The following is an 11,558-nucleotide window of genomic DNA, read 5'->3' as shown; positions in this document are numbered from 1 at the left end:
TAAAACCATCATAATTTACCAAAAAATGTAACATACGTTAATTTACATGCTGACACACACACATATAACTTAACCTTACTTTGGTAACATTAGTGTAAATAAAAAACTAACATTTTTTCATACATGCATACATTGAATATCAAAATCTAACATTTTTCATTAAAATCAACTTCTATATTAATAGTAGTGTAAATTTTACATTATTGTAAATAATGATTGCAAGTCATTCTAACTTCAATTATGCATTTTTTATCTTTTTAAATTGAGTAAGTTAATTGTAAATTAATACTCGGTAATAATATAGACCAGTACATATAGTTTATTCAAATATCTGTATTCAACATATATGTTAATTTTTAGTTTTTTTTTTGTAGACATACTAACGACATTCTACATATTAAGTTTAATGGTTTCATTTTAAACCTACATTGACTAATCTGTTTATATTCATTTATTAAATACAAATTATACAACATAAACAAGAATATATATATATATATATTACTTAATGAGTTACATTAGAAACGTTGTTTAATTTGATAATGTCTTGTATTAAAATGATACACGTTAATAAACAATCAACTTGTATTTGATATACGTTAGACATTGTACCACATTTAGAAATAAAAAAATAATTAAGAACATTATAATTGCATAATACATAATTTTTTTAGAAAATGACCCGTGCGAGGCGCGAGCTTTTTATGCTAGTTAATAATTAAATCAAGAAGAAGATTTCTTGACAAGAAAACAAGAAGATTAAAATGTAGAAAACTTAAAAAAGTAAAGTTAAAAGTCCTAATCTCGTGTGCTCTCTCAAATCCAGTCCCCCTCATTGCTTAAAATTAAAACATGGGCATTTGTCATGTATTTATTTAACACCTGCAGCCTGCATTTGAGCTAAGGCGCCTTGCAAACTTGTGTAATGCTAGCAAGTAGTGATGCTAGTTGTATACATAAAAAAACCTACTATTAAGTTATTGAACAGATTGGCTTTACACTAGACCATCGTCATCGAGAATCAAATCCAGTATTTCAACCATTCATCCCCCCTCACCGATTCACTGGACACTGCTAAAATGTCAAACAAGTTGCAGAAACTCGTACGATGATTCCAAACATAAGAAATTGTAGTTCAAGAAATGTCCAACGATCAAATTGCCTGTGCATATTTCCAGCTGATTAAATATATGCTCGTAAATATGTATCAGTATGTGTATGTGTAAATGTGTATACTTTATCTATGCAAGTGCAGCAAAATCCAATAATTGGAGTGTCCTGTGCCCACAATCTTCTCAGTACTGTGTCTGCTTTTCTATATGGAGCAAAGGCAAACAACTAGTGGCAGTCATGGTAAAAGCAAACTCTTCAATACTCGAGTAATTCTGCATGGGGAGCTCCTCGTGAACTCAATTTGGTAGCTACCTAGCTACCTTCCAAAATTTATCTGTATCTTCATCATCCATAAAACATTACACCAAAAGTAGAATAATCTTAACAAGGGTCTTATACATTAGGGTTCCAGCACTCACCTTAAAATGTAAACGAGATCTCCTTTGACTAGACGATGTTGAGTCCGAGTTTAGAAAAGCCAACATTCCAAAATTTAAGGGGAAGAATTAGAAGTAAAATTTTAGCAGAAGATAATTAATTTTCTTAGCTAATTATTGAAATCTTTTTGAGATGATATTAAAAATTGTAAATAATTTTTGGAGGTCGGCTAGGGAACAAGGGTAATCCCTGGCCTAGCTGTATCACTACCTATAGATTATTATTATTGATCCTCTGTTGAATCTAAAAAAGGATAGAATATAAAGAGTAATCTAAAGCAAATATTTTGGGCATTAGAGACTTTCATGGATGAAAAACACAGATGTAGAAAAGGGAGAGTCTCATCTTGTCAGTTTAGCAACTTGACTCGCACTTTTGGACATCCGGTACTGTATATAAAGCAAGGGTGGGGAAAAGAGAGTCTCATCTTTTTTTTTCTAAGCTTTTCTCACTTTACCCCTATCACCAACACTTCCTTTCAACAATTTCTTGACTATCCAATGGCAATAGACACATTTCATTCTTTCGTGTTAGTTCTTGTTCTCTTCATTTCATTCACCAGCATCTTCCGACAACCAGTTGGATATGTGAATGGAGATACTGATTTGATTCAAAGAACATGCAAAACCACCAAGTACTATGATCTCTGTCTATCCTCTCTCAAATCAGACTCCACCAGTCCAATCGCCGATACAAAAGGATTAGCAGCTATCATGGTCAGAATCGGAATGGCGAATGCAACTTCCACAAATTCCTACTTGACCTCCCAACTATTCCCACCAAAAACTACCAACAGTTATGATGCATTAAAGAAAAGAGTCCTCAAGGAATGTGCAGAGAAGTATTTATATGCCGGGGATGCTCTGAAGTCCACACTTCAAAATCTGAAAGACGAGTTATACGATTATGCGAATATGAATGTAATGGCAGCTGCTGATTATCCAAATGTTTGTCGGAATGCATTTAAGCGATACCCCAATCTGGTCTATCCTAAACAGCTTGCGCTAAGAGAGAATAGTTTTAAGCATATTTGTGATGTAGTTTTGGGAATTATTGATGCTCTTGCTTGGTAACTTATATCTCCCTCCTCCATCAGTGTCTGTTGAATGTAAGAAAACAATATTGTTTTTTTTTATTTAGCCTGTGATATAATCATGTTAATTGTGTATGTGCAAAGTTGAATACAGAATGTTGTTTTCATGATTTAACATGCTTCTAATAAGTATGTGGTTCAGCGTTGCGTCTTTACTATGGTTAAATATACCTACCATCATATTTTATCGGGTACTTCTATTGTTACCGTAACAAGAGTTTAAAAGTTCGAATCTGAAAGTTTGAATTTCAACGGTATGCATAAATACCGACCAATTTTTTATATGATAGCTAATATATAATGAGAGCTCATTAATCTGGGACTGAAGCAGGCCAGTCCCTTGGTTTCCGCCCAAAAAAAATATTGTGACATTTCTTTTCTTGTGTAGTACTTGGGGTATAGGTTTTTTTGCGTAATTACCGGTATGCTGATGCTAAACACCGACGTAAAAAAGCGGTTCCTATTCTACTGGCATAGCATTATAATCATATATAAGTATATAATTCGTGTAATTTTAAAATACAAAATCAGAATATAACATATGCTAGTTTTATTTTCTTGGCGTGCTAGGGAACTGCATGGAACACCATGCGTTATTCCGTCCAGAGTAAAAATATGAACGGTCTTAAAAATTAATTAATGTTAACAGACCCTGTCAAATAAGACTTAATTTCAAATATTGAAAGTTTAAATGATTGTAATTCAAATAAAGTAATTTTATATAGATTTCGGTTGAAATGTGAACCAGCCTACATTCGATATCTTGGGAAATCAATCTAGGTTGTGTTCTATATCTGTTAGGCTTAATTATAACTTACACCCCGAAGTATGATCTAATGTACACATACATCCTTAAAAAAAAAAGTCATACACATTAACCCCTAATATATCAAATGTATACATCACGACCCTTACTTCAGCCAAAGTTTTGGATTCTGAAATGTCACATTTTCAGGAAAATTTCGGGGGTAGAAAATTGTTTTTTCTTTCCAAAGTCTTAAGTCAATTTCTCGTCCAACACATTAACCTCTCTCCTATATTACATGATATGTATTTTTCTAATTTATTTCCCGAGATAACCCTCACACGAGACCGGTCATTTAACGATTTAAGAGTGTTTGTTGGATTAAGGGTCAAGCTATACACATTCGATACATAAGGGGTAGATGTGTACAACTTTTATCTTCAAGGATTTATGTGAACACATCATCATACTTCAAGGTTTAAGTTGTAATTAAGCCTAGTCTGTTACTAAAACCTTTATATGGATCAAATACCACGGGCTTAATCGTTTTTAAGAGGTTTGCCTATAATTTCAAGGTTTAACAGCTTGACCTTCGTGCCACCAAATTTTAAGGTCCAGCAATGATTTGCATAGGAAATCACCCTTCATGTTTTATTATACAGACCTGAAGCTAAGCAAATAGGTGTTTATTGGTTATGTGTGGATAGGGATAGGCAAATATATACTACTCCTATACACCTCTTGTCAGTACAAAGAAGAAAGACTTGCAAATATGATGGCCCCGCTCCAACTATCTTTATCTTTTCTTTTCAAACATTCTTTGTTTGAAGCGTTATCACAACAAACTTGATCAATGAACAAGATGAACAAACAAAACTGTTACAGATGTAATGTTTAGTCTTACCTGTAATACAAACAAAAAGGCTGAAAGAATGAAAAATATCAACTCTGACATGGAGTTGCTCTGCTCAATGGTGACTGTACATTTCCCTTCAAAATCTTTATCTTATCTTGAGATTGCAGCATCCGTTAGCTGCCTCAGGAGGACTGTAATTCACTTAACTAAAATGTATACTCTGTAACATGATTCCCACATTGGTAATCCTACAACAAGTAAAACAGAAACAATCAAACGGTCTGCCACATTTAGTCATTTTTTAGTTATCCTTCTCTTAAAAACAAATTAAAAAAATTATACTCCGTTGTGTAACACATGTTTATGACTACTGTTTCTTGTTAACATGTTTTATTTCCACTAGAAAAAGAAATGAAAGAAAGGCAGTTTTATATCTCATTGCATTAAGTATAAAGTCGAGGGGGTAAAAGTATAAAAGACATTGTTTATTAACTCTATTGCAAAAATTATGACAGCAAGGTTGCATCTTGATGCTGATAACTTGTTTTTCTATGCAATATTGAACATAGAACATAAAAAATACATAAAATAAGCCATACCGATACAAGATATCTAATCTGACGTTTAGAAGTCATAAACTAGGGTATAAACACACTTGTCCTCGTGGTAGGAGTAGAATCAATAATATCAACGAATAAAATTAATGATTAATTTTCTTAAAAAAGAAATAATAGGTAACAGAGTTTAGATTGTATAAAACTAATAGTACTGTCCAAGGTTGTGAGATAACCAGAGCCAAAGGTGGAAGATACATAAGTTGGAAACAAGGAAAGGCCTGTTTTACAAGTCAAGTATTCACTATGCAAGACATGAACCATGGAGACATGTATTTATAGGCATCGATAGATAACTAGAATTAGAGAGAATTGCATGAACATAATTGCATCCAAGGTATTACAGGTTACAAAATAATCTTCTACTCTTCGTGAAATCCAATAGATATTTTATAAAAACCTTCTCCATAATCATGGCATGTAAAAATACCAAGGAACCTAACTAATTTGGACAGTAAATGTGATTAATTACTCAGTCAGATCAGATTAAACGTTTCTGTGTATAAGGAGAGAGACATATACTTTGGAATCAGACAATGTAGTACCTTTATGCAACATTTCAATGGAACGTCACCCCGTGATTAGCAACCAGGTATGAGAGGACAATTTCGTTCCACACATCAGGCACTCCTGGAAGGCACCAGTGGCTACAATCTGAAAGAGATGAATTGTCACTCCAGTAACCCACATGTGCATCACTCCGCAATGCTGACATTGGTGTGATGTGTAGTACAGTTACAGGAACTTTCATATCCTTAACTACATCCATTATGGTGTCAGAGAATTCGCTTCGGTCTTTCCCACCAGGTTCTGACAGAGGGTGATGTGTCACATTGCACAATCTCATAGTTAGATTTCTGAGGCAAATGACACAATTTTAATCATCAGTCATGTTGACAGGATAATATGTACCAGGTAAGATTTGCCCGAGGCATTGGACCAGCAAAAAGAAAAACACCGACTTGGTTGCAGTGTGGAATTTATTTTAGCAACTAGACTCAAGTCACTCAACCAAGCAACATGAATAATATAACTTTTATAAATTGTTCAAACTGAAAATATTAAATACTACAGTATCAGGTGCAAATATAAACATCCAAAAGTAGCAAAAGTGATCAGAAATTTATAACATATATTGAGCTGAGCATTACTCATCTTTGTAAATTGTAAATTTAAGATAAAAAAACATACTATTGAGAAGGTACCTCCAATGAGATGGCTCAAAAGTTCGGAAGAAAACGCGGGTTTTATTTGGCCTAATATGGGTGTTGACCCATGAGGCCCAAGTGCGCAGTGCTGTACTGTAGGCAGTATCGATTGACATTCCAAGTCTCACTGAACTACGAACCTGGAAATAACATCCCCTGTCAAAAACAGTAGATCCCTTTCAACACATAATTAAAGATATAAAGGAAATGTAGCACATTTCTGACCAGGCGACCATAAGAAAGATAAAGAACATCAATTTAAACTCTCCCTCTCTCTTGTACTGATCAAGTAATTTTTCATATCAAATATGATGAAAAAGATGACTCTGATTGTAGAGAAATCAGCTTTCATATACCTAATAGTATGTAATTAACAAATTAAATTACATAATTCCCATCCCACATCAAAAGCAAGCAGGATTTAATAAATTACACCATACGTGTCTCAAATTCATTATTAAGATCAGAAATATCATGCCATGTCTTGTTGTGGACCTAATAACTTAAGTGTTGTTTAGGGTATAATTAGTCATTAACCTGTATTTCAGATCAAGATAAAAAAAATCTACCTAATCCAATTGTAAGAACTTGCTTTTATAGGCATGTAGGCATCTACTTATAATGAACTGGAAAAAGCAGGAGATAGTTGTTTTATATAGAATTTTGACTGCTACATTGATTCCAAAATATAAGAAAACAGGTGAATGAGTAGAATATTTAAGAACATTATAACTGCTACATTGATTCCAAAATATAAGAAAACAGGTGAATGAGTAGAATATTTAAGAACATTATAGTTCCTGAAAGATATAAAGTGAAGGGCACTATTGGTGTCTGGATACATAACTCAAAGAGTCGAAGTTAATGCCAGCATATTACTGCAAAGTCCGACTTTTAAAATTAACACTACCTTTACAATTCGCCTATAATACATATAGCTAACCATGTCCATATAATGTATTTGAACGCCTGCCATATACAGCAAAACCTTGTCCACTACTATGTCGATAATCTAACGATCACTGTATAAGTCCCCAACAAGGAGAATCTCATTGCCTCAATATGGTCATTTAGATTTGAAAATCAATTTAAACAGGTTCTCCATATGGTAAAAATGCATTTTAACTTGCCCAATAATTATTCTTAAACATTTTACATTTTGCTAATAACTATTTCATAAAAATCTGATGCTGGAACAAATTATGATATATATATGTAAAAGAAGAATAAGATTTAAATGGTGCATATTTGATCACATTAATATGGACATAATTCTCTATTCCTGAATATACAGCAAGAATCGAAAGGAAGGACAAGATGGAACAGATACTTACGTGCCAAAAAGCTTTCCTGGCACCCACCACTGACCAGAATTGAATATGAGGACATCTGAATCAATCCATTCATTGCTAATTTCGTCCAACTTATCCAATTTAAGCACCGACCTTACCCTCTTTGGTGCCCGTTTTATACCCCGGTTATGTTGCACCAGAAAAACTGATCTGTAAAATTCTATAGTGAAATTAAAGGAGCTAAATCTGACACCTAAAAATCTAATCTGTTTTGTAATGTTATTCCCATTGACTTCATAAACACTCCCCTTATCCTCCACCCCAGTCATAAGCAAACAAATCAAAGATTCCCACTGTGTTCTACTCATAGAATCACCAACAAAAACAATCCTCTTGCTTCGAAGCAATTCTAAGATACTCCGCACATTTACTTTTGGAATTTCACAGCTCTTAGGTTTCCACCTCCACTTCAAATAATCTTCATCTGTTCGACCATTGGCCAGGCAATTAAATCCCTGTTCTACAAAAGGGCATTCCGAAGCATTGTACAAAGGGTAACTATCATCAACTACCCACCTTCCATCAAACACATTACAACTTTTCGGTGAACCATCAATTCTTGATACACCGTATCCAAGAATAACCTCAGTAAAATTAGGCAACACAGAGAAATAAACAACAATAGCTCCTGAAAACGTAACTAATGATCCAACCACAACAAATATACGAAACAATCTTGATATCCAGCTTGCACGAGTTAGTCTTGGACTAGCAATACTATCATTTATCCTACTAGCTTTCGGACTGCTAGGATTCGCCCTCCTAATTGACAGACTTCTGCTAAAACTCTTCATCATATTAATCACTCATGCTACTAAAATTCTTCAAAAAAAAATCTCACTACTACTAGTACCTCAATATCTCGAAAAGATTAAAAAAAAAACAATCTTAGGTGATTCTTGCAATACCAATCAAAGATCAAACCAAGAATTTACCAACCCCACAAAAATCAAGAATGCATCAAGTTAAACAACATAAAATCTACAAACAACAAAAATTTCAAGAATCACCCAATATAGCTAATATCCAATCCAAGAACCACTCAAACTCAAAATTGGCAAGCTCAAACAAAATTATAATCTCGACCCAGTTGAGAAATGGCTGCAAACTCAAAAGGGTATTGAACAAATCTCCAAAATAACAATCTTTAATGTGAAAAAAGCAGCAGCTTGGAAAGATTTTAAGAGGAGGAAAAGAAAAGAATGTATGAAACAGGAAGAACAAATACAGTTACCAAGATAATGAAAGAGAATCAGCAATCAATAATTTCCAAATTTGTTGAGGATTAAAGCAGTTTCGTAAGACGGTGTTTGGGAGTTTAAGATTTGAAGCGAACCAAGATCGGGGTTGGTTGAAGCACAGAACGAGAGGGAACACCTGCCCAGAAAATTTATTGTTTTATTTATATATTATATATTTATTATGGTGGCAAAGTCTAATTTTACCTCATGGAGAGTCTGCCAAGTTCGTTATCTTGTGAATCTAAAAAGTAACTAATGGTTATATGTAAAAATTACAAAAATAATTGATTTTTGTAAAAAATAACAAAAATAACTATTTAAAAAAATTACTAACAATTTTAGTTGATCCAATTTATATAAAATACTACGATGGTAGTTGGTTATCTCAAATATGAGATACTCCGATTACTAGGGATGTATGCGGTTCATATCGGATCAGTTTTGAAACCGCGAAGAACGGTTTTAGAAAATTGTCGCGGTTGCGAATTTGCAGTTTTTACGGATCGGTTTTCGGTTTAACCACTTACCTTCAAATAATTAATAATTTACAAGAAAAATAAATTCGGAATATTAATAAATTCAAGTTAAGTTACGTGATAAATTTACATTCAAAAACAAAATATAAACTAATACTCCGTGTAGAGCAAGAATATTAAAAACTTACAAAAATATGGAGGTGAGAGAAAAAAAATGATAAAAATAAAATTATATGCTCATTATATTTTCCATTTATTTAGGTTTTATATCTTGTAAATTGTAATGATTGTGAATCTTATGAACGAAATCTTAACATTAGCCTAAGATTAGTTAATAAATGTGTATGCTTATTAATTTATATGATATCAACTACATTTTTTAAATATATTTTATTATAAATATATGTTACGAGTTGCGGTTGCGATTTTGCGATTTTCAATAATTTAAAACCGCATCCAAACCACGAATGAGCGGTTTTTAAAATTTAAATCTACAACTAACCCGCGTTTCATGATTATTCGCAAAATGCGGTACGGTTGCGAGTGGTTGAATGCGGTTGAGCGTTTTATTTGTACACCCCTTCCATGGTGAGTTGGGAGTTTGCCGGAAACGAGTCATTTTTATTAATTTGTCCTTTATTCTGGTTATATAGTGCGAGTGGTTATGAGTTTATACTGTTTTAGTTTCTGGGTTCGATAATACTCAAATTGTAAGATCAAAAGTCATATTATTTTTAAAAAAAAGTACATTTTTAAATTTATAAAATACGTTTTACTTATTCTATAAATAATTGAATAATAAACTTGGAATGGGGTTTATAGTAAATGGTTCATCATGAGACAAACAGGGTCTTACTGGCATAAGTGGATTACCCTTTTTGTATAATTTTTCTACTTTCCAAATTTAAGGAAGTCTTTAGTTTACATTGGGATGTCTATGTTATTTTAGGTGCAAACACTTTTGGACCTTTTGTTGTGATTTTGGTAATTGCTTCATCATTTCAGGTGTAGAAAAAAGGAAAAGAAAAAGAAAATGAATTCATTGAAAAATGGTTATGAAAGGTAAGAGGGGACAGCTTAGGCTTAGCTTAGATATCGTTATTAATTGTTGCAGTTCATTTATAACTGTTGTCTGCTGGGGAGTAGTACATCTGTCAAATTTGGTAGCTGGTAGGTTCAGCTGAAAAGTTGCAAGAAGTCCAACCCAATACTGCATCTGCTCCAACCATTTACTGATTTTATGATAATTTTTCATATTATTTTTTCCACTTTTTGGAAAAAACATCTTATATCCTCTCCAACAAAATTCCCAATTTAATTATCATCTCTTTATTAAGGATTAGAAATTTAAAGATATCTAGTTTGAAATCGGGTTAATAGGCATATTCATCACTGTACTCGTTAAAAACTTTCAAGTGGGTCACTAAGTTAAAAAAGCTTACAATCGCATCACTGAACAACTTAAAACTTTCAAGCTAGTCATGTCCGTCAGTCCCGTTACAATTTTTGACAGTTTGCTGACTTGGAGTGATTACATGGCAAAGTATCCAATAAAATGGAACAACCTTTTTCTTCATTTTTGGGTTTACCTATACAGGCGTATATTCTTCATTTTTGCTTCTTGTTATTCACATATGATAAACATTTAAAGTAATATTTAAAAGTCTTACTGAATAAAAAATAATGATAAAAAATAATAATATTTAAAGCCCCCATTCAAGACTTTGAACAAATCACAAAAGATTTAAAGTCACAAAATATTAAGTCATATTGTCTTGTTCTAGCATAGACATTTCAATAAAAAATACTAACATAACTATTAAAATAAAGTTCATTAGCATTTTTTCACTTCTTTTTGGGTCTTGGTGCTGTGAATGCCTGCTTGGCTACTTATGTGGCAAATATTAACGGCTCTCCGTCAAAAGTCTAAGAATTTTAACGTCACTCACAATTATTTGCAAGTACAATGATGTAATTGATAGGTACTAGCTGTTCAGTAATGCAATTGTAAGCTTTTTTAATTTAGTGATCCACTTGAAAGTTTTTAACGAGTATAGTGATGAATATGTCTATTAACCCGTTCGAAATCTATTGAAAGTTTCGAGGTCTAATGTATAAACTGGCAAGTGTTTTGACTTTTGAGTAGTATAACAAATGTACTTTGTATTTCCTTTTGAAAAAAAAAATGACATTTTTATCTCCTGATTATCAAAATAACAATTTACAAAATTTTGGCAAAAAATATCCAATATTAAAAGGGTCAAAGCCCAACATAGTACATGCACACTTGATTATAGATAATTCATTCTTTCCTCTTCCTTAAAAACTCATTCAAGACCTGACTTCTTTCTAAAAACTAACTAAAAAATCCAGTTATTTATGATTTTCGACCAAAGTTTTTAAGATGTGTCAATAGTATTTA

At 32.7% G+C, this 11,558-nt stretch overlaps 2 protein-coding genes across 2 annotated transcripts; one reads left to right on the top strand and one right to left on the bottom strand.

Annotated features, from left to right (window-relative positions):
* Positions 1–1,837: 1,837 nt before the first annotated feature.
* Positions 1,838–2,758, top strand: LOC141712352 (cell wall / vacuolar inhibitor of fructosidase 2-like). The gene has a single exon (XM_074515262.1). The coding sequence runs from the start codon at positions 1,857–1,859 to the stop codon at positions 2,622–2,624; it is 768 nt and encodes a 255-aa protein (XP_074371363.1). The 5' UTR covers positions 1,838–1,856; the 3' UTR covers positions 2,625–2,758.
* Positions 2,759–4,060: 1,302 nt separating this feature from the next.
* LOC141712351 (protein trichome berefringence-like 7) lies at positions 4,061–8,813 on the bottom strand. The gene is made up of 4 exons (XM_074515261.1): positions 7,402–8,813; positions 6,065–6,223; positions 5,405–5,716; positions 4,061–4,493 (listed from the first exon to the last, which is right to left on the bottom strand). The coding sequence occupies exons 1-3, from the start codon at positions 8,214–8,216 to the stop codon at positions 5,419–5,421; spliced, it is 1,272 nt and encodes a 423-aa protein (XP_074371362.1). The 5' UTR covers positions 8,217–8,813; the 3' UTR covers positions 4,061–4,493; positions 5,405–5,418.
* Positions 8,814–11,558: the final 2,745 nt, after the last annotated feature.

The sequence above is a fragment of the Apium graveolens genome, chromosome 3, assembly GCF_009905375.1.
Source record: "Apium graveolens cultivar Ventura chromosome 3, ASM990537v1, whole genome shotgun sequence".
NCBI classification, from domain to species: domain Eukaryota; kingdom Viridiplantae; phylum Streptophyta; class Magnoliopsida; order Apiales; family Apiaceae; genus Apium; species Apium graveolens.
The sequence above is the reverse complement of the archived record's forward strand: the minus strand, read 5'-3'. Positions and strand labels throughout refer to the sequence as shown.